At 54.3% G+C, this 25,665-nt stretch overlaps 1 protein-coding gene across 7 annotated transcripts in view; it reads right to left on the bottom strand.

Moving 5' to 3' along the window:
- Positions 1–14,336: 14,336 nt before the first annotated feature.
- DUSP8 (dual specificity phosphatase 8) overlaps positions 14,337–25,665 on the bottom strand; it is a 40,934-nt gene continuing 29,605 nt past the window's right edge. For 6 of the 7 annotated variants that reach the window (XM_082284510.1, XM_082284512.1, XM_082284508.1 and 3 more), the window contains 4 exons: positions 17,549–17,715; positions 16,169–16,328; positions 15,871–15,994; positions 14,337–15,467 (listed from right to left, as the gene is read on the bottom strand). In XM_082284510.1, coding sequence (XP_082140636.1) covers positions 14,366–15,467; positions 15,871–15,994; positions 16,169–16,328; positions 17,549–17,715 — 1,553 coding nt within the window. In that variant the 3' untranslated portion in view covers positions 14,337–14,365. Of the gene's footprint in view, positions 15,468–15,870; positions 15,995–16,168; positions 16,329–17,548; positions 17,716–25,017; positions 25,381–25,665 lie in introns of those variants that run through there. The other variant, XM_082284509.1, reaches the window with a different exon arrangement.

The raw sequence follows: 25,665 nt of genomic DNA, 5'->3' as shown, positions 1-25,665 counted from the left end.
GTCCATGCCATGGGTGAGCAGAGACCACATAGGTTGAGTTCCCATGAAAGTTACCAAAGTTTCCCTCCCTTCATCTGCAACCCTAACCTAGGGGAAAATGTCCTCCCCTTCCTCCACTGAGGAAGATGGAGATGATTAATAAAGCACGCAGTCAGCCAAAGCAAACAGGCAGTCCTGGCCAGGCTAAATCCCTGGCCCTCTCACTGCAGTCCCAGTTACTTTTCCCTTAACTCCCAGCTTCAAGGTCCCTCAGAAAAGCATTCCTGGAGGTTGCAGAGTGAAACAAGGAGAGGACAGGCAAAGAGGTTTCCTGAAACCAAAGGCCTGAGGGGGACATGTAAGAGGCATGGATCAATAGCTGCACTTCCGAGTGCCTCCAGGCGCCCTGGATCAGCGATAATAGCGGGCTGAGCTCATTGCTAATAGCTTTGGTGGGTGAGAGAGCCAAGGGCAGCCTGTCTGCTTTGGAGAAAGCCTTGATGCTGTCTCTGTGCCTCTGTCAGCAGCACTGCCTGGTGCAGGAGGAAGCAGGAGGATCCTTTTTCATTACTTCTCTGTGCATGGACTGTGGGTTTTGGTGAGGAGGAGTATCAAGGCTTGGTCTTTGACTGGGTGCTACCAAATGAGGAGCAGAACTGGCAAAACTGCAGAGGTTATCTGAACTAGATGCCTCCCTGCTGTGATCTGAGTTATCTTGCTGGTTGTATTCCCGTTAATCCACTCTGATATAAAAATACCCCAAGGAAAAATGATTACCCTGCGCAGGAAAGTTATTCCTCTTCCTAAGAGATCTCTGTACTCCCACTGCTGCTTTGCCAGGCACCACATTGCCTGACTTTGAAGGGGTGCCAGGGGGCACACTCGTGGGACTGGGGTGAAACCAATTACCATCAGGAGTCCATGCCCAGGGCTTGGTGCAGAAGGCACCTAAGCTTCAGTTATTCCCATTTACTGCCTGCTCCTGCTTTGCATGGCAGGGTTTGCCTTCCCTGTGCCAGCCTTGCACGCAGTGCTGCAGCTTGGAGAACCAGGGCAATGTGGTTAATAGGATTTTCAGAGGAATACTGAATTTTCCTTTTTTTTTTTTTTCTTAGGTTTCCACAGCTAAACAAACTCATCAGGGATGAAAGCACTTCAGGAGCCCTAAGTGACCCAGAGGACTAATTATGGAGCCAAGGGGGAAGAGGCAAGGGCCAAAAGTTCATGCTCATCCAAATGCCATCCCGCTATGCTGTCTCAGCAACATTATGGCCTCAGCTACAGCCCTCACAGGTACCACTTTGCGAACCAGCACCTTCACCCTGACAGAAATTGCGCTTCTTCCATCTCCAACTTGTCCATACGCTGCTCTCAGCATGGTGCCCAGGGCTGGACCCACACCTGTCTGCAGCAGGGATGAGCACCACAAAGCCCTGGGTGCCTGGGCGCTTTCTCAGGGACTGCACAACAAAAATATCCTGGTCCTCTGTGCCAGTCTGTCCCAGAGGTTTGTAGCAAGCGAGAGGCAGGTATGCCAGGTGCCTGTGGGCAGCATCTCCTGTGCATCCTGGCTGTTGTTCCCTAATTGATGGTCTGGTCAGCAATTAATGGGGAAAGCAGAGCAGGGAGAGGCAGCCCTGGCAGCACTTCAGCTTTGTGATGTACTTTTGCTTGGCATCAGCAAGGTCTGAGGAGTGTCTCTGGTGGGGGAAGGTTAATGCTGCCTGGCTGGAGACGAGGCAGTCTGGCCCTTGCTCGGGCACCACCAAGTCTGCTGGACAGTGGCTGTGTGGGGGCTCCCGAATGCAGACGCTTCGTCACAGCACTGTGCTCAGGGGATGCTGGGGCAAAGCCAAAGCCAAGCTGTGAAGACAGGCTGAAGGCAGCAGCATTCCTGCCCAGCCCAGAATGATGTGCTGAGCCAGAGAGGATTGCTTCTGAGCATTTCTCAGCTCCTGAGGTTGGGGACTGCACAATGTGTCACAGATGGCATGTGGAATCTGTAAGGCAGTGCTCACTTGTCACTGACCTCTCTTGCTGATGAAGAAGACAGGCTGGGATGTCAGTAAAGAAGTTTGGGGTGCAGAGCAGGGTCTCCTAGAAGTGGACTGTAGGATCTTCTACAGCCATCTCTCCACAGCCCAACAGTTGGTGTCTTGAGTTTATCAGTGCTGCAACCCAAATCTGGCCCTCAGTGGGTTCAGGGATGTAAAAGACTTGAACCACATGGTTCAAGTGAATGTAGCAGGACACGTGGGCACATAGGAGCACATGGAGCCCTTCCCTTCTCCAGTACCATACTTAGCCTGGAGATGAGATGGGAGCTGGATACTGTGAACATTAGAGTTGGTATGTTCTTCCCAGCCAGGCTGATGAAGGACAGGTTGCTTGCAGAGGCACTGAACCTCCACAGCCTTGCTCTCATGCTCTTAGTTTGCACCTGTAGGGTGCAAGAGATTTCAAAGCTGAAGTACAGAGTGGCACCTGCCCATCCTCAAGTCACACAGCCCGGTGGGAACAGAGCCAGGCTGGGGGCTTCTGGCCCATCGTGGGCTGTTGCCTTGCAGACATCTTCACTCTCCAGATTTCTGTCCTGCATGGGTCCAAAAAAAGGTGTAAGCAGCTGTTTGCCTTCGTCCCTCTTTCCTCCTCCTCCTCCTCTTGGTACCAACACCTGCAGCAGTGTTTCAGTGCACTTGCAGAACGGGGTTTGTCCGGCACCGTGCGTCACCCCGAGCTCTCCTGAAGGATATGAAACGAGGGTAAACTTCTTTCCCTGGTGTTGCACAGACAGAACGCGGTGGTGTGAAGGCTCCCGAGGCGCCGGGAGCTGCCAGTAGAGGCTGCTCGCTCGCCTCGCTGCAGGGCCAGTGCTCGGCGCCTGCGATGGTGCCGCTCAGGGACTCCCCTCCAGCACGGCTCGGGTGCCACGGAAAGGTGTCCCACAAAGCTGGGTTTGAGCCTGCCCTTGTTAGCTCTTCTGGGACGGCCTGGCTTTGCTATGGCCTCAGCTCCCGGGGTTGTCACCAGCCATTCGGCAGCCCTTGGCAGTGTGATGGATGCTGTGGGATGCCAGTGGAGTCTGTGAGACAGGACCAAGCTGGGCAGGTTGGTCCTGCTCTCCTACACCACCATGCCCCCAGATGCCCTAGGGGTTGTTATTGCGGGGAGGTCTCCGGGATGGAGGGAGCACACAAATATGTGTTTGCCAGGGCATGCAGGGCCCCATTTCCAGCCCACGGGTGGATGTTCATGCTCCTGCTTCCCTCTGTCCTGCACCTCTGGCTGCTGTCAGCCTTGACTGAGCTGGGGACACCATCTCCTCTGAGGCACGAGCCCCCGGCTCTCCTGTGCTGGGCTTTGGGGAGAGGCACTGGGAGCCCACTCGTCCTGGCTGGATGGAAAGGCTCTCTTGGGGTTAGCGGTGCAGGATCAGACCCTCAGCATGTGTTATGTGGAGACCCAGGGCACGGTGGTTAGGAGAAGTGCACGGCCACAGCCCAAATCCAGACCAGCTGCCCACTTCCATGCAGTGTGGATCTATTTACACCCAACACACATCTCTGCAGGACATAAACCAGACCTGGCTTGGGATACTCTGGTGTGCCTGGCATGGAGGTTGTGCCTGCTCTCAGGAAGCCCTCTTGGTGCTGTTGAGGCTTCATGAAGCATCTTGGAGCAGAATGTTGGGCTTCCTGATGACAGCAGGGTTGAAGAGTGATGCCATGAAGCAGCAGGATTGGAAAACTGGAAAAAAACCCTGAAGAATAGCAGAAGAGGGAGACTGTGGGGCTGAAGCAGCAGAAAGAGAACAAAATGCTATCCAACACACCTCCTCCAAGTCTTCTGCCAATGCCACACTTCCCTTATCCCAAGGAAGCATCCCTGCCGTGTCAGGCAGGTGGAGGAGCTGTGTCCTCCCCTGGCAGTGCTGTCATGGCTGTGCCTTGCAGACACAGATGTGCACTGGTCAGGATGCAGCTCTGTTCCCAGCATGACTGGCTGTGACTCAGAGAATGCCTCAGGGGAGCAAACCAGATGAGGAAGATGCTGTCTTTTTGTTGTTTGGAAATGAAGCCACTTTTTAACATGGAGGCCTTTTTTAACTTGCTGAGGTGCTTTGCCCTCTGGGCAGTCCCACACTCCGTGGAGAGGAAGGAGGATTGCAATTAGTGTGGGCTGTGGGCAAGACGGGAGCAGCTGGGTCATGCCGTGGGCATCTGACAGGCCAGCTGGATTTGGGCATAGCCAGATCCACGCTGGTATTCAACACAGATGGTTTCTGCAGGAGAGAATTTTTGTTTTCATTGTTACCCTGGTGCTATGAAATGCAATTTTGGGAGACATTATCATTTGCTCTGTTCCTGCCGACACAGCTCCATCCTGGCAAGGCAGTGAGAAGGAGCAACACTGAGGGTATTGCTGCCAGTGTGATCTATGGGGGTTGCAGCACTTTGGGTCAGGGCACATATATTTAGAGGTAAATCTACAGCAGGAAAACTACCTCTCCTTGTGCATGGCGGCTTTATTAAATATAAATAAATAAAGGATCTTTAGAGGAGAGGCAAACGAGAGATACAAACCCCATCCTTGGGGCAATGCAGACAGATGAGTAATGGGGCCCTTTGAGTAAGTGCCTGCCTGGCCAGCTCTGAGTCACTGAGCAAACAGCACCAGCCTGGAGCCAGAGGCAGGGCTATTCTTAGCTGCTCGCTTGTCAGGAGATGCTGCTGAGGGAGAGGAGGCAGGTTAAGGGGTGTCAGAGGGGGAAAACATTTTATTTCTGACTAGAAAGCGCCCAAGAGCCAGCCTGGGGCTCGGTTGCAGTAACCCAGACTGGAGATGGCAAGTGTGAGGATGAGGAGGGTGACTACTGCTGTGCCAGGGAGCTCAGGACAAATTTCTCAGGGAGTTGAAGGGAGGTAAAAAGACACCTGGAGGGACAAGTGCTCCTCTGCTGTGTGCATTGCCTAGAGGGAACTGGAGACTCCTCTGCCTGGGGAACACCTGGTAGCACAGACTAAGCATCACCCTCACCTGCCCTCTAACAGCATCTCCCTTTCCCACCTGCCCAGCAGGGTCCCATTTTGAGGTTCCAAGAAACCACCTCTTTTGAGGCATCTTGATGTCCCTGCTGCAGAAGAGATTGCATCAGCAGGGAAGGGAAGTGGAAGAGGGGTGCTGCAAAGACCTGGACTCAGTTGCACTTGGGCTCCTTCTAAAAAAAGAATCTCCAGTCATACTGGCTCGAGCTGCTGGCTCAGCCCAGAAGCCTGGAAAACTAAATGACATCATCTGGGTACTGCCGACAGACAGTATTTCCACTCAGACACTGAGTGCCTGGGTTTCAGCTGAGGAGTTTGCCAGGGAGCATCGATGGCTTTATGGAACCCCCTAAAACTGTCCTTTCATCCTGAAAAGACCCAGGCAAGCAGTTCACCCTCATTTTGGTCTCTACTTTCACCTGGGGCATCCTAATCCAGACCCTCTGTGCCCCAGGAGGGACCCTAGCAGCATTTCAGCCTTCCAAGCCAGTCTTGCTCCAATGCCACATGGCTGGGACAAGCCCAAGGACCATCTCATCAGCTCCTTTCCCCCCTGGGGTGCTCTGGCCACAGCTGTGGAGGCTGCTCACCCAGTGGCTGAGGGCCAGTGGGATCTACCACACATGGCAGCAGGGCTGGGGCTGTAATTCCAGAAGGGGGGGTCGTGGGTGTGAATTTTGTGACTTGCTGCAGTAGTACTCCAAGCCAATATGCTCATGAGCCTGTCAGACCTACTGCCGTGGAGAGCAGGGTATCTCTCTAACCACCTTGTGAAGTGACATTGTGCAGAGGAAGGTAAGCAGCAATACAAAGCATCCCTCTGGCATGCTGCAGGTGAGGACCTGCAAGGGGAGCAGAATTACCCTGTCAGTTGTGGAATTATAGTCTGGTGTGTAGGAGAAGGACTGGGGGCAAGGATTTCCCCCACACACACTCCACAGAAGCTCCAGCTCTGCCTTCCTGGGTGGCCTTTGGCAAATAACCTGCCATCTTGACTCCAGGTTTCCTATTTGTACAAGCTGGGATGAATGGGATTCTCCTCTGATTTCCAGAGCTCTCTGGACTAAGTAGAGTTGATCCCCATCTGCAGGGGTACATGGAAAATGAAAAATTAAGCCCAATAACAATAATTACTTTTCTCCTTCCCATGGGTGTTGTAAGGATTAGCTCATGTTTAGCAAAACCGTCTGTAAGTGCTAAACATTATTAATGTTCTTGGATTGCTCCAAGAGTGAATGTGGCTTTCCAGGGAGTGATGGGGTTTTTCCCTTTGCTGACATGGAGCTGCAATGAATTCCTCATAGCCCAAGGTAAGCAGCATCCTATTCCTGTGAGGCTCAGGGTGTAGAAGAGTGTCTGCAGCACAAAGCAGTACTGGCCTTGCTTTCCATCAGTCTTGGAGACATGAAGCCCATCCCTTCTTGCATCAATGCACAACCAACAGGGCTCTGGGGAAACATGCATCCCATGGAGCATCTCTGAGCATGGTGCCCTAGTAAGAGCTCATCTCACCAGGAAATGGCAAATAGCATCTCCCAGGCTGCTCCCAGACACACAGTGAAGTGTGGGAGGGGACAGGGGAAGATCTGGGAGGGGACATGGTTGCAGCACTGCCTGAAGACCACCCAGCAGCTGAGGCCAGAGACCAGGTCAGACCCACAGTACAGCTTACGGGATTGAGAGTCCTGGCTCAAGTAGGGGTGCAAGACTGGGAGTCAGTTCATGCCCCTGGCTGTCCTAAGTATCCTAACACACAGCAGCTCTGAGCACCAGGAGTATTTATGCTCCCACAAAGTGTGGAAAAGCAGTGCACACCACCTAATGCTGGAAAGCCTGGGGGAGATGATAGATAGATAGATTCTCTTTTCCAGGGCTCTGGTGCTGGAAAAAGACCTCACAGGAGAGAAAACTGGCTTGTGACTGGTTCAGCCCCTGCCTGACTGCTCCAGCAAATGTCCCTCCTGGGGACCCCCAGCAATCTGGGCAGGGGTACAGGGTGCTGAAGCTCCTCCAGCTGCCAGACCCTGTCACCCTGGCTCTCCAGCCCTGCAGAGCTGGGGCTGACTTTTTGTGACCCCTTCTCCCCGTGCTGACTCAGCCATGCCCTCATGGTGGGTGGCCGCATGAAGGCGTGAAGGTAAAGGCAGTATGGACTGGCAAGCTTTCAAAGAGGCCACAAGCTAAATAAATAGCCAGCAGCCAATTTCAGTGGCTGCTATATTTAGCTCAAGGAACATTTATTTATAGGCTTGGCAGCCATTCTGAGTCAATAAAAGCCAGAGAACTGGAAAAAGGACGTTCCTGGGTTTCTCGTTGCAGTAATGGTTTCTGCCGTGCAAACCATGAGGAACAAGAGGAGAGGCAGCACCAGGGCAGGGGGAGGAAGCTCTGCTGGCTGCACACCCATGGGTGCCTCTGCCAGGGAAGAGACCCTCCACATACTTGTAGCCCCAGCCCCAGCTAAGAGCAGCTTCACCTGGGTTGCCTCTCACCTGGGTGCTGCTGCCAGTCCCCTGGCCCAGAGGTAATTTCTCCCTGAAACACGAGGGGATTTAATTGTGCCGTGGAAATAGTGACACAAGACGTCACCCCTGGGGACTCTGCTGCAGCATCTTCCCTTGGGCAGTGAGTTTGGAAAAACTAAGCCAGAGGCAGGTAAACTGGGAGGGAGATGGGAGCCGTGTTCATGTTTCTCTATTAAATAATTGTCCCTTCCCATGTCACGCACAGCAACAAGTGGTTGAGAGAGGAGGACATGCAAAGAGCCTCTCTGGAGCTGCTAGTGGTGTCAGATGCACAGGAGGCCAAAACTTCACACTGAGCTTCTACCCCAGCAGCAGGTGATGGCAGTAGTTTTGAGAAGCTTTACAAAACACCCAGCAATTGCAGCTGGATAAGGGGAATGGATTTATAAAAGACCAGGGGATTTAGCCCAGCTTGAGGAAAGCAGCTGTGAGGATGGATGTCCCTTCTGTGTATACATCAATAAGTGCTGAGGTTTTCTGGAGCCAGAACTGCAGGGAGCCTGCTCACGCCTTCTCCTCCCTCCAAAGAAAACCTGCTGCAGGGGGGGGAGCAGGGAAATGCCTCCACCAGCTTCCACTTGAGCAAGTCCAGCCAAAATGGGGCTGCTGCTTGGCACCCACCAGCTGCCCCCTGAGCACAGCATGGCTCAGTTGGCCATGGGTGAGCAGGGAATGTTTATAGGGTTTAGCTGTAGTGCCCAGCAAGCCTGTGGCTACATGCTGCTATTATGTCAGGAGCAAGGTGGGAGCAGAGCATAGCTGGGAAGCAAAATAATAACAATAATGATAATAATAGTAATAATAATAAAAACAACGATAGTATATTTCAATGCAAAAACTCCATGTCTTTGTGCTCTTTAGCTTGGCGATCTGTACCATTCCCTACACGTGTGTATCTCCACCTGGAGCAGGGCTGGGACAGTCCTTTCCATTACAACTGGGATGCTTAGGCACCTGACTACAGCTTCAGAGCCCCTAGAGTGGTGGTTTGCAGTGTGAGAGCCCATGAATGCCCCAATTAATTTTTATGCCACTACTCTCTCAGCCATGAGCCTTATTTCTTCTTTGAATTAGTGCAGCTGCAGCTTTCAGCTGCTGGGCCCTATAGACACGGGTGTGGCTGTGCATCCAGGTCTGTCTGTGTCCAGGTCTGGCTCCATGTCCAGCTCTCTACCAGCTCTAGGCCCCATCACTGCAGCCAAAGGTCCATTGCCCTCCCCAAACTCCCAAAGAGCCCCATCCTGAGAAGGTCTGACCCTCAAAAACCAAGGCTGACACCAGCTGTTAAAACACCTATTCGGGTATTTATTACAACACATTGTTCCAAGATACAAAAGAAAGGAAAAGAAAGTAGAGGGTAGAAAAGCACTGCTGTTTACAGCCTCTGGTAATAAATAAATAAAGACGAGGCAGGGGCAGGGTGTCTCCCCGGGTCCGACACCGGCGCTGGCCAAAGCTGGACAGCGAGGAAGGGAGTGTGGTGGGGCTGGTGGCCAGACCCTCTCTTCCATGCTTGGGAGTCCCCAGGTACACCAGGGTGGGTACAGACCCCCTCTCTGTGTTGTGCTTGCTGAGGAAGGGTCTGATCCTGCAGGGATGAGGAAGGGAGAAGAGGCTCGGTCCCGGCATGGCTGGAACCTGCCTGCTCCCTCCCTGTCCACGGCTGCTCCAAAGGCAGGTGAGGTAGGAAGGGTGATGCTGGACCAGGACCCCAACAGAGATCTACCAGGGTCCCCCAAGAGAGGGGTGAGACCTGAGCTCTCTCCTCTCCAGTGTGGTCTCAGAGCAACCTTGGAAATGTGTTCAGCACAGCATGATGAGAAGGACCCCAACCCATGACAAAGCAAAGTCATGACAGAGACAAGAAACTGTGCCTGGGCCACTTGGAGAAGGGCAGTGTTAAACCCCGCAAATTAAAATGACTCTTCATGGGGCTGACGCAGTACAGGGAGTGTTTCGTACCATGGTGCAGATGGGGTTCCTCTTCCCTTCCCCTAATGTCTCCTCCTACACCTTACAGTCACCTGAAAACCTCCAGGTTGTACAAGGAGCACAGGCAATGGGTGCAAAAAACCAGCACCTCCCTCTGTCTGCTCATGACATCACGATTTATCAGTGTTTGATAAAGACCATATCAAATTCCATGTTGGGAGCTATTCCCAGCCCCTTTCGAAATCCCTCCAGGTACCAGAGGCTACTCACATGTCTTCCTGTGGCTCTGCCACCGGGCTTGCGCTGGCACTGGCCATGTGCCCTCCCCAGGCTGTGCTGTCCCTGGGCAGGGGAACTACCAGCACGAGGAGGACACTCAAGCCCAGGAAGCCCAGGGCATGTGGCCAAAGCAGCAGCCAGTGCCCTGGGCTCAACTGAGCAGGGCAGCTTTTCAAAGGAGCTGTGATGCCAGAGCAAGAAGCCCCTGTGGGTGAAGATGGAGCCTGCAGGTGCAGCCAGCTGAAGAAGGTGAGAGGACCACGACCTGGAGGGAGCTGATTCCATGAACTGGATGCCTAGCCAATGCTTCTTAAAGCTTTAAGCTTTTGCCATTTAACCCTCTGTTGTTGGTGCCAGTGGGTTCCTGCCTCTTGCAAAAATGAGCAAGAACCTGTACGGGGGAGAGGAGTTGCAGGAAGGGAAGGGAAGAGCTAAGAGAATGGATCTGCCCCGGGTTTGAGTGCCTTTATATCCTTAGGAAGCACCTTCCTCCAGCTCCTCTGACAAGGGTTTGCCTCCTCAGGCTTGGGGCAGCCAGGAGCTGTGCCAAGTCAGCCACAGCCGGGCTGCGGGGAGCAGAGAGAAGGTGAGATGGGGCCTTGCTTTTATTCACAACAGAGAAACAAAGAGCAACATACAAAGAGTAAGAAGCAAAAAAGTACAGAATCATAACCATAATAATCATAATAATAATCATAAATACTCAAATCTATCATTCATAGATTGCAATGACAACACTGATAGCTTATTATCATTAGTATTAAGAATGGAAGGGGAGAGGGGACAGCAGGAGGGGTTTCTGAAGGGCATTGTCTCCTAAGGGGCAGATGTAACAGGGATGGACATCCAAAGAAACAAGCAGACAAAGAGAAGGGCTGGGAAAGCAGCAGGGGCTGGGGACGCTGCTGCTGAGGCCAGGGACGAGCCTGCTCTGACCCAAGCCTCTGGCTCAGTGTTGCCAACCTGATCGCTGCCCTCCTGCCAGCTTTGCTCAGCCAGGAAGGAGGTGGCTGGGAGGTTCAGCCTGGAGGACAGGCAGAGACTGGAGGGAAAGGAGCAAAATGTCCTTCCTAGTCTGAAGGAGAGCTGTGGTTTGCTCAGTCCTTCATATGGTGAAAAGCTCAGGTATTGCCACTGCCATTGGACATTCAGCAGCTTTGTTGGTTCCTTCCTTTGCTAGAAGAGACCTTTCCTCTCCTCTGCTCACACTCCCGCCTCTGTAGATCCCTACAAATGAATGTGCCCTCATCAGATCAGCATGGAAAGGTGATTTTTGGCTCCAGTGAGGCTTTGGGATGGGTCATCCCAAAGCTGAGAGCCCACAAAAAGACTTGGCTGACAGATGATGTGGAGGACTACCACCTGGCACATCTGTCCTCATGACAACTCACAGCTCTCTGACTCATGGACAAAGTGGTTTATTAGACAGTTTGATTTAAAAAAAAAAAAAAAATTAAGTCAATTGCAAGCCACTTGGTGACCCTGCTGGCTTTGGGTCAGGATGGGCAGGAGACACTTGGGCAGGGCTGCTCCATCAAGGCTTATTTTCTGGATATTGACTTAAAATACTGTATATATGAGGGTTTCTGATGCACATGCCCAATGTAAACAAGAGGGATGAATGTAAAGGACATCAAAATAAGGCTGCAGAGGTGGGTCATGAATGTCTATAATCTACTAACCTTAAAATATACTTATCTTTGCTGTGGTTTCAGAGGAGAGAGGAGTCCATAGTGTGTAAAACCTCAAACATGTCTCAGGAGTATCCAGGCGATGGCAGAGTGGAGATGACAAACAGCAAACCACGTATCTGCCTCTTTGCAGACATTCAGAGTCTCATTTACAACATGCACCCTCTCCTTCCTGACTTGTTCCATCTGCTTTTTTCTGCTTGCAACACACTGTGTCACTTAACAGGAGGAATTAGATGGGAGCTTGCTAATGCTTGTCTCATCTCCCCACCTGGTTGTGCCCACCTGTTGTCCTTTCTATTACATCCCTTGGGAAGTAATTTAAGCCTCTCTCCATTGCTCAAAGCTACACCTAACCTGCTCCTGCCAGCAACTTGCCTGACCTGAGCTCAGTAAGTCCATGCTGGAACCAACCCAGGAGGCAGCAGAAGGGGAAGGAGGACCAGAAGCACTCCTTGGACAGGAGGCAGGTGACACCAACATTCCACCCAGTGAGGAGGTACCAGAGGGAGGATGAAGCCTTTTTCTTCTCCCTCTTTGGACTTGACATTGATGCCTACTTAGGATAACCTGCTGCAAGTGGAGCTCCTGAAATGGCTGCCTGGCTTACAGGATGGACCTAAATGCCTTTTGGAGTCTAGAAAGGGAGCTTAGAAAATAGCATCATCACTGCTTCATGATGAGAAGAGAGCATGTTCAGGTTGGCAACACTGAGCAGGTTTGAGGTGATTGCTGGAGGAAGTGATGGGGGGTGGTAGGCTTTTGAGGACTGACTATGAGATCCCACACTCTCATCAAAAGTGATGTGGGGAGAGGAGCAGGGGGTCCCTGGCTCTCCAACCACCCCCATCCCTCCCTGCCACACCTCGGGGAACCAGTCAGGAGCATGTGGGGGTCCCCAGCATCTCACCAAATAGCTCCATGGAAAACCAGAAAAACTAAAGCCCAAAGAGAGCAAGGAGTCTCCAGGGAGACTTGCCTCAACTGCGAACACAGAGGTGGTTGAGGAAGCAACGAGCTGAAGCGAGCAGCCCCTCCTTGTGTGATTGCAGCTCCTCACGCCTCTGCTTTATGTTCAGTTTTAAACCTGAGATCATTTGGTTTTGTCACGGGTAGTTTGATTTAAAGATAGAAACGAATGGCAAGAGGAGGAACAAGGGAAAGGGAGAGAAACCATGTGGACCCAGAAAAGAAAAAAAACAACACTCCAAGGATGACACAGGACAAAGACATGCACGAACACAGACCCCTGAGGTATTAGCTTTGCGAACTAGTGCGAGACAAAGGAGAAAGCAAAGACAGCTGCAGGGAGAGATGTGCTTTGCAGTGGAGGCAGCTCAGTGCCTCCAGCTTCAGAAAGCAGCTTCTCAGCAATCCTGACATTGGGGTTTGGGGGCAAGAGCTTGGCTTCCCACCAGATGGGAGGAAGCAGCCAACCATCTCTGAAAATAAGTCAGTTGTGCCCCTCCATGTGCTTGCAGAGCTTCATGTCTGGACAGCTTATCATTCGCTGGATGGAGGGAAGCTGGCCTGGAGGGCAAGAGGACCAGGGGAGTCCCAGCACCTGCAAACACGCTCCCCGAGTTTCTCAGACGTAAAACAAAGGATGTGGGAAGCCGCTCCCAAAGGGAAAGTGGTGCCCGTACTTCCCAAGCAAGGTAGCTGAGGTGAGGGGGAGCTGAGGGGCTGGGACAGGCAGGCAAGACACCTCCCAACAAGAAATCCCAACTACCACCAGCCTCCCATCCCTCCCTCTGCTGTGGCAGCTTCCGACACCTTCCCCATGCAGCTGGAGGTGACATCCTGCAGCCTTCCATCCACTTCAGGCGACTCCCACCTTTCCCTCTCCAGCAAGGATGGGCAGCCGAAAGGAGGGGAGTGGAGGGGAGGGGATATGGCTGGAACTGGGTGACGGCCAGGATGGGGCCAATGCCTAAAATGGGATGATGGCTGGGATGGTGGTAATGGCTGGGATGGAGATGAGGAGAAACAAACAGAGACCAAGGTGGGAAGAAGAGGCAGCAGCTTCCAGAAGAGTTTTCTGGCTCAGTTTGTGTCATAAGAAGGTTTTATAGTTTGCTCGTTTACTTGTTCATTTCTAGAAAAAGTGCCCAGAAGAGTCTCCTGTCCCCTTGTTGGTATGCCCAGAGAGAAGGGGGAAATCTGTTTTGTGGACAGTAACTACAGAAGGAGCCACAGGCCTCAGATATTGCTTAGAAACTCGTATTTCAGATTTAAATACCATACACAGTAAAAATAGAGCTGAAAGTACCGCCCCACATTGTCTGCAAATCATTGCCAGAATGAACAGCTTCAATAAATTAAAAACAAAACAAAAAAATTGAAATATTATTTACGTCTCAATAAAAATTGCAGTAAAACCATTTACCTTTTCTTTTGTGTGTGTGTTTTCGGGTTTTTTTTTTCTTTATATTATATATAATATATATTTATATATGTATAGGGCTGCTCCAGTGCAGCATTTTTAGGATATTTAGCCAGAGAAACACAGGGGAGCATGCTTAGTGCACCAGGGTGTAGGGAAGGGGCATCTGTGGTCCCCCCTCCAGGTGCTGTGCCCCATCACCACGGCCAAAATTGCAACCCCTGCCTCTTCCCACTTGGGTTTTAGGCGCAAATTTTGAGTTCGGGTCTCCGAGGGCTGGGGCGCCCTGGGGATGGGCGGGAAGGACCAGGGCGAGTGCAGGAGGGACACTAAGCATCCGCCACTGTGTTTCCCGACTCTGGAAAGACTCATCCACCTTCGCTTCGGTTTCAGCGCTTGCGCTCCCGAAAATGCACGCGCAAGTATAAATACAACCCCCGACCCCACCGCCCCCCTTCCCGCTCCCCCCAGCTTAAATATCCCCCCGCCCCAGCCCCGTCCCAGGTCTCCAGGCACCCCGGGTGAGTGTCAGGACACCTCGATGATCTCCATGCTGCCCGAAAAGCTGGACTGTTTGCTGATTTTGCCCAGCTCTTCCCGGGCCCTGCCCTCGGACATGGTCTCCTCGAATTCCATCTGGCAGCTCCTCCGCTTGAACTGCTTCTCGGCGCCGGCCTCCTCATGCCAGCTGTGCCGCCCGTCCCGCGGCTCGGCCCGCGCCTTGTCCCTCAGTCTGATCTCGCATCCAGCCGCCACCGCGCCGCAGCCGAACGGCGGCGGGTACGGGCCGGCGCTGGGAAACAGGCCCCCGCCGCTGCCGCCGCCGCCGCCGCTGCCGGAGTCCTTGCCGAAGTACCAGCCAGCCTCGCCCGACGGAGTGCTGGGGGACTCCAGGTGCACCCCGCTCCAGGCAGCGGTGGCGGTGGTGGCGCCGGGCGCCGTGGGCGGCTGGCTGAGCCGCGGGGGAAGCCCGTCCTCGGCGCCGGGGCTCTTACGTGCGCCGCAGGTCCCGCCAACGTTGAGGCTGAGCCCGTGGGCCGGCGAGCCCGCCGGGTGCCGGTGCTTCCGCCGCTGCCTCACCTTGGCCTCCAGCAGGAGCTCGGGCCCCGCGGGCCGGTCGGGGCTGTCCGCCCCCGGGGAGAAGGGGCTGAGGCTGCCCGAGCCCGAGGGGCTGTCCAGCTTGCAGAGTTTGGGGGCTTCCCCGGGTCCAGGGGGCGCAGGGGGGTCCTGCCGCAGGCCGGGGGAGTAGGCAGACTTGATGTCCAGGGAGAAGGAGCGTTTCAGGCGGTTGGTGTCCTGGATGCGCTCGGAGGAGAGGTGCAAGCCATTGAGGCCCTGCTGCAGGGTGGTGGGAGACAGGACCTTCGGGGTCCCGCCCTGCCGCTCGGGGTCACTGGTGGGGGACACCGAGCCGGTGCTCCTCGGCACATCCTCGGCCTTCTCTGAGGTAGGTGTTAGGGGATGCCGGCTGCCCTCAGCCACCTCTGCTGGGTCCTGCTGCGTATCCCCCTCGCCCCGGTCACCCTTTGACTTCAGGGCCTTGAGGAGCTTCAGGCTCCTCTCGTACTCCAGGAGCTGGCCCAGGAAGTTGAAGTTGGGCGAGATGGATGGGCGACGGTCCTTAACGAACCTGCCAAGATGCACAGACAGCCCCGTTGGTGCTTGGTCCTTCGGTGGGCCACCCTACTCTCTCAGCCTCTTTAGGGGAGAAGAGGCATCATCGAGAACCTTCTGACCAGACCCTCCAAAGAAAAGGGTCTTGGGGAACCAGGGGGCCTCAGAATGCTGCAGGATTAGAGCTGGGATTGCCTCCCCACTCCCTTTTATTACTCTCAACCATTCCTCATTGCATGCACTTTGTGAGTGGAGGTTTAGTTTGGTTTGGTTTGGTTTGGTTTGGTTTTATTGGGACCCAGTCAAGGCAAGACAGGGCTTCAAGGAGCCCTGACCCTCTCCTTCTGGGCTCAGCCTGCTTTCCTTCCCTGGAGTGAAGCGTACTGGCATAACCCCCCCACCCTCAGGGGAAAACTCACCTGTAAGCATCGTCTGATGACATACCCATGGTCTTCATGATGTAGGCGATGGCAATGGTGGCTGACCGGGAGATCCCAGCCAAGCAGTGCACGATCACCTGGCAGCTGGACACCTTAGCTTTGTCTGGAGCATGGCAGAGGAAATAAAGAGAACAGTGATGGTGAGCAAAATGGCCCTAGCCTCCCTCCCCAGACCTCAGTGCCATTGTGTGAGAGGACAAGACCAGGGAGGACAGAAGAGTTCAGGTTGTGACGGCTGAGAACTGGAGGCTTTGCAACCATTGTAAGAAAAGCTCACCAATGAATTCAATGGACTTGTCCAGCCAGGGAAGCAGCTTCTCACAGTAGTTGTCATTGACAGGAATGCGCATGAAGTGACTATCACAGATGAAGTCTGGCTTGGGACAGGAGTTGCTGGCGTTTAGGACATAGCTTATCCCATTCTGTGTCATCAAGTCCTGGTGGGAGAGAAGCCATCAAACAATCAGCTGAGTTCAGACAGCACCACGTACTGAAGACCTGTCTTGCCATGCACACTCTCTGCCTTTTCCCATCCCAGCATTTTCTCCTGTGGGTCTCCTAGTGCTGCCTTGGCCTAGGTGATGATAATACAGCAGAGACCAGCTGAAAGGTTTTATTAACGTACATGGCACAGGTTTGAACCTCAGCAGATATTTATTTTGGTCCAAGTACAGTAATCAAGGCCAAAGATAACTGGAAAGGGGTTCCAGAGGGGAAAACCCAAGAACCCCAGTATGAGCAGAATAGGACAACACAAGAAAGAAAATTAGCAAAACTCTGTCTGAAAGCTGTGAAAGTATCAGCTGAAGGAGAAAGGAGACATCTCACCAACAGAGTGGAGTGAGTCACTGGTAGCACCCTACGTTAACCAATGTGGCCAGAAGATGCTCTATCCATAGGGAACAGAGTGAGGTCAAGTGCGGAGGCCATGCGTGGGCAATGCTTCTCTTCTCCAAGCATGTGGCCACATTGTCGGGATGGCAGAAAACACAGTTCCAAAAGATGAACAAAACCCTCCAAGGAGGTGGGGAGGGAAGGAAACCATCAATTTCTCTGCCTGGCATTGGCTCCTCAGGATTTTAGCCCCAGGATTTTGGCCCTGGCTCTCCAGTGGCCGGTTCCTGCCCTTCCAGCAGGCTTGATGGAGCCAGCCCAGCTCCCAGCCTCACATTCCTGTCATTTTTCTCTTTCATTTCCTTCTACTCCCTGTACATAATTTCTCTCTCCCTCCTTTCTGTCTCCAACTCCCCTCTGGTGTCATGGTCCCTCTCCCTCCTTGCCTGCCCTGGATGAGGATGCCTGGCTGGCTCCCTCATGACTGCAGTAGGCAGATGCCTGGCAGCACTTTAACTGCAATTCCTTCCTTCCTTCTTTCCTTTCTCTTTCTTTCTGTCTTTCTTTCTTTCTTTCTCTCTTTCTTCCTTTCTTTCTCTCTTTCTTCCTCTCTTTCTTTCTCTCCGTCTTTCTTCTCATCATTACTTTTCCTTTAAACAAAATTCCTTCCCTGGTGTGACATCACAGCACAGCCTTTCTGGCACCTTTACGAGGGAACTGTGTGGCCTTCCCGCTGGGAAGGAGTCCTTAATACTTTCACCCCTCTGCATGACTGGGGTCCCCAATGGGACAGGGCAGACGTATCCCCACGACAGGGCTGTACCTTGTTCAGGACATCCTTCTGGGAGCCCAGGTAGAGATGTGGCAGGATGCGTGTGGGGCCGACGTTGGCCACAGGCAAGCACGGCTGGGAGATGCTCATTGGCAGGATGGCAGCTGGCTTCCCCTCACAGAGCCCTGGGAAGCAGGATGAGAAGGTGGCAAAGCCTCCTGTGGAGAAAATGGGGATATTGAGCTCGTAGCAGCAAGGCCGAGATCATCAGTACCTGGCACCGCGAGGACCAGGCTGGGGACAAAGTGGTGATAACCCTGCAGCACTGAGAACAGAGACTCGAGAAGCAACAAGCCACCAGCTACCACTAACCAGTGCAGATACACTGTGATGTCCATGACACACACACGGAGAAAGGAATGGAGACCCAGCTCTGATTTTTCCCATCGCAGCTGGATATTAATGCACGTGTGAGACATCCCACATCATCTCCAATGAAGCTGGCTCTTCTCAGCTTCATTCAGACAAATAACAGGAGGACAGTCCTTTTCTTGGCTCCCTACTATTCTGAGGACAGGGTCACCTTTTAATAGCAAAATCCATCAGGGCAAGATGATGACAAGCAAGCCCACTGAGATGCAAAGCTCCTGGGGTCTGGGAGGTCAGCCCAAACCTTGCTGCATTGGCTACACTTACACATTGTGGTTTCTGAGAGATGCCCCCTCTGCCCAGCCCTGCCAAGCCCATTATTTCTGCCACACCATGGTGGCATAATGGTACCTGCAGGCCACTGCTGTTTTTCATGCTCTGATCCTACTGAATGTGACAGCAAGCAGCATCCAGTTTACTGCACCAAGTTGCTGGGCAGTCACACTCAGATTGAGCATCTTGAAGTTCAATATTGAAAGAAAGCCCCCAGCTGAAGTTGCAGTAGCTGGCATGTGACAGCCAGAGCTATTGTCAAAAGCCTGAAAGCCAGTCCTGAAAGCTTGAGCAGGGCTGCAAGCCTTGCCCTGCTTGCACAGTGGGCAGCAAGGGGAGCTGGAAAACCCTGGTGCTGTTGCATGTCCTGCACAGTTGCATAAGACCACTGGTGATCCTGATCTGCTCTCACTCGCTGATCCCGTACTCCAGGGTAGAGCCAGGTCTGGCTAGCAGTGGCCTAACTTCACTCCCCTCCAGCTGAGGACATCTGGGTGGCAGCTTCATGCAATGGAGAGGAGCTTGAGTCATATCTGCCTCAAGTCTCCCTTGAGGTTTTCCCAGCCATGTGAATGAGCAGATGCAGCTTGACATCACCGAAAGGACAGAGAGGACTTGGGGGCTTAACTGCCTTTGACTGTCAAAGGGACCAGGACGCTCCCAGGAGATCCTTTTGAAAGCCCAAGTCTCTGGACTGAGCATCATGAGAAACCCTGGCTCATCTCCACAGCTGAACAAGACCTTTTAACAAGCTAGTCTCTCTCCCCTTCAGAAGCAGGCCAGCCTTGGCATATTCTCAATTTACTTTCTCCAGCACTTTGGCAACATTTCTGCTGATCGTCCTGGAGCACCTTTCTGGCTGCTGGTGTGGCACCTACACTCTGGAGAGGCATGACTGGTGCTGCAGACAACCCACCTGACATGTCTGTGAGATGAAGGTGATGGAGAAGCCAGAGCAGTGCACAAAATCATGCTCACACCACCTGGGAACATCCAAGGTCCTTCATAACACTCCATCTCAGCACCTCCTGGTGTCAGCTCCCACTGACCCAAGGGGAAGGTGTCCTTCAACAAACCTCTTTCCTCCCCTGTCTTGTGTTTTCCTGTGTGGCAGCTAACACAGCTCCCAGCTTCAAAACCCAGTCAAGACGGAAGGAGTAGAGTTAAAGCACCTTATCTTTTCCAGCACTTCCTTTTCTCTGGCTCCCTCCGAAATGACATCACCTCTCAAGTGGGACATTAAATCAGAGCAAAAGCAGGAGGCCCAGCACAGGTGCAGCATAGCTGTGGTTACTGCTCATCCCTCTACTGTGTCCCCATTGCCAAGGACTGCCCATCACTAGCCAGAGCTCTGCATGAACACATGCAACCTCCCTGCTTTACCCCGTGCTGATGCTTGGGGGATGCTGGGGCAGCAACCCTGTGAGAAGTGTTCCCTTCAGTTGCCTCTAGAGAAGCCTGCAGCACTTGAGTTTGAGTGGGGCACTGATCTGACCCCTGGGCTTCTCTGAAACAACATGGGAATTTTTCTGAAGGAACGTGACACATTTTTGGGGAGCAGGGTGCACACAAATACAACCCCAGGGATCAGTGCCTGCTCTGGTCTGTAGGTGCCCAGCCTCTTGCACTCACTCACATCCATCAGGAGCTGCCCAGGGCAGTGGATGGGTTTGTATGACTCTTTAAGGTGATCTCATAGTTCAAGCAGGTCAGGGCATGCTGCTCTCTCCCCACTGTCTGCCTCCGCCACACTCAGCTGGCAGCAGATCCTCTGCCAGCCCTGCCTGGGGAAGTCCAGGCAGGAGCTGAGGGGGTTGTGAAGCAGGCTGGGATGTTTGTTGAGTGGCAGCAGCACCCTAAGCTGCAGTGCCTACCTGGGCAGGCTGCCACAACTGGAGGATGGTGGCACCTGAAATGATGCCCATAGCTCACCTCACTTGTCCTATGCAAAGCCTGAACCCTGTGTCCAGGAGCCCCGGCATGCTCCCAGCCCACCTGTCCTCATTTCCCCCATACTTGCAGCTGCTGAGGGCAGCCTGGCCTTGGGGAAAACCCTAGAGATGGGGCCGGGTACCCGACACCATCCCAACATGGAACTGACGCTCACCCCACCCTGTAGCGGCTGCTCCAGCATGCCTTTCATTTTTAGAAAGCAAAGCAGCTCTTCAAAACAATCCCAAAGGCAGTGAATGTCCCTGGCTGGGCTCCAACTGATACCTGGGCTTTCCTCCCCTCTATGCCCCAGGCCATGGATCCCAGATTTTGCTGGGAGAGAGCAGCAGAGCCCAATGAGGTGAGGAGCCAGGGTAGCACCAGTTCTAGCCTTTCCTCTTTTATTTGCAATGCTGGTGCCAGGAGCACCATTTCTCTTGGCAGCTGTGGAATTAAGCTCAGGAAGGATTTGTTTCTGTCATGGAGTGGGTGTTTGGGGATCTCTGGTTTCTTCTGGATGCTCCCCTCCCCTGGTGAGGGCTTGCTGGGGAGAAGCTGGTCCTTGTGTGGCACAGCCCAGTGAGCTGCTCGTGGCTCCAGCATGGAGGGCTCTCCAAACCATTCTCTGGAAAAAACAGTGTCTTCCTGCCTACTGCAATTACCTGAGGCAGAGATGGTGCCCAGGAGAAGTGGGAACTGGAAGGGAAGGGAACCAGAACAAAAGTGGGGATGCTTTCATTGTTCCTGCTGAAAATGGAGGAAGGAGGAGCCAAGAACCAGCATCGGGCAGGTTCTGGGAGGCCTAGGAAGTGAAAATCACCCTCCCAGAAATGAAAATCACACTGAGGCACAGAGTGTTGCTGCAATTTAGCGCCAGAAGAGTGCAACAACAGAGACCTTGCATCTCCCCCATCCCAGGTTTCACTCACAGGGTGCTGACCACCCTTCCACCTCCTGCTGTGCCCTGCAGAGACCCCTCTGGGCCAGCCCCCAGCCCTGCTCTGTATGGTCCTTCTGAGAAGAGAGGGGAAAACACCACAACTTCTCCCCTATCCCCATCTTTGCCAGGCACTCCCCTCTGCACATTTTCCAGCTGAACATCTGTGACAACCTCCCCAGTGAAACTGGATTTATTGTGAGAACAGATGCTGCAGAGGGAAGGCAAACAGCCTGGGAATCCTCTCCGAGCCTGTCCATCAGGCCAGGGGGATGATGCCAGCAGCATCTTTGAACAGGCTCCTGTGGTACCCGCACTGCTGCAACTGTTGGGAGCTGTGTGACTCCTCCCCTCGAGCAGCAAACTGCACAGTGAGGAGGCCCTTTGCCAGTCCCTGCACCAGTGTCTGCTTATGGCCCTGAGATGGCTGTAACCAAAATGAACAAAAAGAGACAGGGCCAAGGAGATTACAAGGTGCAAGGACAGAAATGTTGGACTGCTGAGCTGGGACCCTGGCACAGCTGGCGAGCCCTCCACTGCCCTGGCTGTCACCTTCAGGTGGTCTCTGGGGACATCCTAGTCATAGCTGGGTCACTGACAACATCTCAGGCAAAATCTATCATCAGCAAGTGGCACTGTGCCCTTCTCTTCCAAAGTTGGGCAGCAGTGGTGGTGCAGAGAAGGTGACACAGGAGGTGACAGACTCCTGGCTAGGGACAGGGATGTGGTGTGGCATTATTTTCCTTCTGGTGGTAAGCCCCAGCTTTAGGGATTTAAAATCCATTAAGCTGCATGAGATCTTAACGAAGACACTGCAGAGGATATAAAGAAGGTGTGGGACACATGCAGCATGGATATCCCAGCTCCCTGCTGTTCCCTGTGTCCCTCCCTGAACCGAGGCCACCTTTTAGGCTGGAGGTGTAAAGTGGAGATGGGGCTTGAAACCCCTCTCACACCTTGCTCTGATGGCTTCATTCTGCCCATTCATCTACAGCCCCATGGACTCACCACCTCCTTCAGAGTCCTATGGAATAACCCAATAGCTCTGGCCTTGATGCTGTGCCCTGCTGACTGCAAGAAGCTGTGAAAGGGCTGCCCAGGGCACCTGCCTCACTCCAAAACTGCTCCTCAAGAGAGCCACATGGCTCTTGAACATCCCCAGCCCTGTGAGTCTCATAAAAGTTCCCCTAGAGACACACTGAGCAGCATGTCCTGTTCAGCAGCCTTCCCTGTGCATCGCAGGCTCAAAGGTTCCCATCAAGAAACAGGGAAAAGGTGACATGTCACTGTGCTGCGCCATCAGTTTGTGGCAGCAAAGAGGAGGGGAACAAGCACACCCAGAGGTGGAAATCCTCTCTGGGCCAGCAGCTGCCACACCCCACTCGTCACCCCCAGCTCTCACACTGGAAGCTAGCCGGAGACCTACAGGGGTATTAAAGATGTGTTTTACAGCCCACCCTCATTGCTGCAATAATGAGAGCTAGAGAGCAGCAGTCAGAGCTGTTCAGAGACCGGCTCCCCATGCAGCTGCCAGAGGTTTTGCGGCAGCCCGCAGCCCCACCAGTGGGTTTTGTGCCTGTGCTCGTGCTGGAGACCCTCTGCCCCGCTAAAGCTCCTGGCAGCTGAGGGGGCCGAGAGAGGCCAGGCTCTGCCCAGCTCTCATTAAAATGCCTGTGGTGGCTGAGAGCTGCTGCCAGGGCGGCACGTGGCAAGGAGCAGCGGGGCATGCAAGCGAGCACGCGCCTCGGCTTGCTGCTGGAGCAGCCGCCACGCCGGCACGGCTCCCTCACTGCTGCGTTGTCTTGGTGGCCAGGATGGTGCCTGGATACCCCCTCTTTATCAGCCCAGCCCCCTGGGGGACATGCTGCTCCCAGCACTCTGACACATCCATCCCCAAGTGTTAAAGCACCTTGCTGAACTGAGGTACAGCGGGAGATGACAAGAGCTGAGGAGACTGCAAAACTCCAGCCCTCGCCTGCCTGCATCATGCTCAGCCTTCTTATGACAATGAGTCTGAGTGCTCGGCTGAGCTTCTCTGCCGCAGGTTGAACTGAAGGACAGAAAATGGAGGGGCCTGGCAAGCTGCACATCAACCCCCAGAGCTGCTGGGAAAATCCCTCTTTGCAAAACGCCATCTCCCTGACTCGTGCTGGGTGGGAGCCTGTTGGTGCCGGCAGCTAAGCCGGGCAGCATGATGAAACACTACTTACTGCCACCCTTACTCACTGTGCTTCAGGGAGCTCCGGGGCTTTGTCAGCATTTCCCGCTGCCTGAGACGTGTCTGAATTTCCCCCCTGCCTCCATTCGCACTGTTTCCCCGGGTACTGTAGTCCCCTTTCATTTTGCCCATCCCTCCCAGCAATGCCTGATGTGGACACAGCCCATTTGCTTGTGCATCCTTCCCACAAGCCTGGTGAAACCCTGGTGCTCCGCAGCCTGCCCAGCTTGCCCTCTCCTGGATGATGCTTTTTCATGTCCCCCCATCTCAGTGCATTGGAGAGAGATGCCCAGTTTTCAACTGGTCTCTTTTTCCACTCCCCCACTCCCCTGCCCAGGTTTCACCATCCCCTCATTTGGCACAAAATTTCATCACCCCACTGCTGGCTCAGTTTTGGTTTTTTTTTTTTTTTTTTTTCCCAGGCAATGGGGATGAGAAAGCCGATGAATCAGCCCTATTATGGATTCACGTGCATTCCCTGTTTCCCCAACGGTCACCCCAAACAGCCTCTGTCCATCTGCTGCTACAGTGCCCTGCTGCCTCCCAACCTGCACCAGCCCCCCATGCCTTGCAGGCTGGTCTCAGACCCTGCTCCCATTCTCCCAAAGAAACGGAAAACATCCTTAAAAAAGAGGAAAAACAGCAGAAAGGAAGCCCTCCGCCCACACAACCACGGACACACTCCTTGAGCTGTTGGGCTTGATTTTCCTCTGGTGACTGTGCCTGCTTTGGACCAGCCTTACTTGTTCTAAGTAAAGAAAAATGTGTCATTTCCAGGAGTGACTTATTACTAATGACACCATCACTGGGTTATGTGCTTCATGCCACAAAAACCTGTCAAGCACTTTTAGCAGCCTCCCATTTTAAGTGATGATGGAGGGGAAGTTGCTTGATTCAACCCTTCGGTAATCTAGGTCATCCCAGGCTCGGCACATTCTTAAACTGCTCCAGTTAATATCCCCTTCCCCTGCGTGCCCTTCGCCCTTACACCGTGGGGTGGAAACACTGCAAAAGCCCTTTCTGAAAGAAACCACCCAAGATGGGCAGGCAGGGCAGCGCTGGTGAAGCGAAATGGCTCCGTCAGGCAGCAGCGCAGCGCTCTGAGCCTATGGCTCCTTGTTCTCCCCGCCGTCCTCGCCCGTCCTTGCCTCCTCTGCCCGGTGCCCCCCCGCCGTCCTCGCCCGAGGACGCAGAGATGCTGGCGGCAGGTCCTGCCGCGGCTCCCGCAGCTTTCCCCCTTCCCTCCTGCACTCCGTCCGCGCCCTCGCCAAGCCTGCCTGGACAGCGAAGGGTTCGGGGGAGCCCGGAGCGGTCCCCGCGGCCAGACAGTCTCACCTTACCCCGCAGCGGGTGGGAAGGCTGCCTGGCGCCGGGGCCGCTGCAGATGCCTCTGCCCGCTGCAGGCAGCCGCTCACCTGCCGGAAGGAGCTGCCCTCTCCGTGCAGCTCCTGTCCCAGCCCGGCCGCCTCCGCCAGCGCCGCGCACATCGCCCCTGGCTGGGGACCGGCCATCGCTCCGCTCCGCTCCCCTCCGCACGCTCCCCGCTCGCTTCCATCTCCCCGCTCGCCAGCTGCCTGCGCTCTTTGTATCGCCAGCACCGCGCTCCGCTCCCCGCCGGCCACTCGGCAAAGGCGATCTCCGGCGCCCGGGCAAAGCAGGGCTCCGGCGGCGCAGCCCCCTCTTCCCGCTCCGTCCCCATCGGAAGGAAAGGCGCCGGGCCGGCTGACAAACCTCTCTTGTCCCTGCTCTCCTTCATCCTCCGCACCCTTATTTTCAGCTTCATCTGCCCCTCGCGCATGTCTGTCCAGAACTGGTCCTCGGAGGGAGCAATCATTACATCCACGGGCATCCAGGCAGCTGGGCTGCGGCTCGCGGGGGCACCTCTCACCGTCGCCAAACAACAGCTGGCGGGCAAACAAAATACTAAAAAAAACCAAAAAGCGCCCCTGCGGCAGAGCAACGCCAGCCTCCCCCCGGCTCCAGCCTTCAGGCTGAAAAAATAAAAAGCATTAAAAAAAACCCGAGCGGGGTAGGGGGGCTCGGCGTAGCCCCCTTTCCCCGGCCGCCCCCCTCTTCGCCTCCCGCTGCAGCCCGAGTGAGCTCAGCCCGGGAGCAGCCGCCCCATCCGCCGCCGCGCTCGCTGCGCGCCCGTACCGCGCTCATAGCTAACGGGTCAGGCATGCGGCCGCATTCCTTACTCAGCACACAGACACGCAGCACAACGCCGGGCTGACATATGCTCCGCTCCCTGCTTAAAGGCGCAACCGCGATTTTCTCTCCTGCTCAAAGCCCCCCGCAGCGAGCGGCCGCGGCGGGAGATGGATCGCTGCACCACGCCGGCTTTGGCCCCGCGCAGCTAATACGGGCACGGGAACGTGG

This window comes from Coloeus monedula, assembly GCF_965178545.1.
Source record: "Coloeus monedula genome assembly, chromosome: 6".
NCBI classification, from domain to species: Eukaryota; Metazoa; Chordata; class Aves; order Passeriformes; family Corvidae; genus Coloeus; species Coloeus monedula.
Note: the sequence above shows the minus strand (reverse complement) of the source record. Positions and strands in the feature narration are given on the sequence as shown.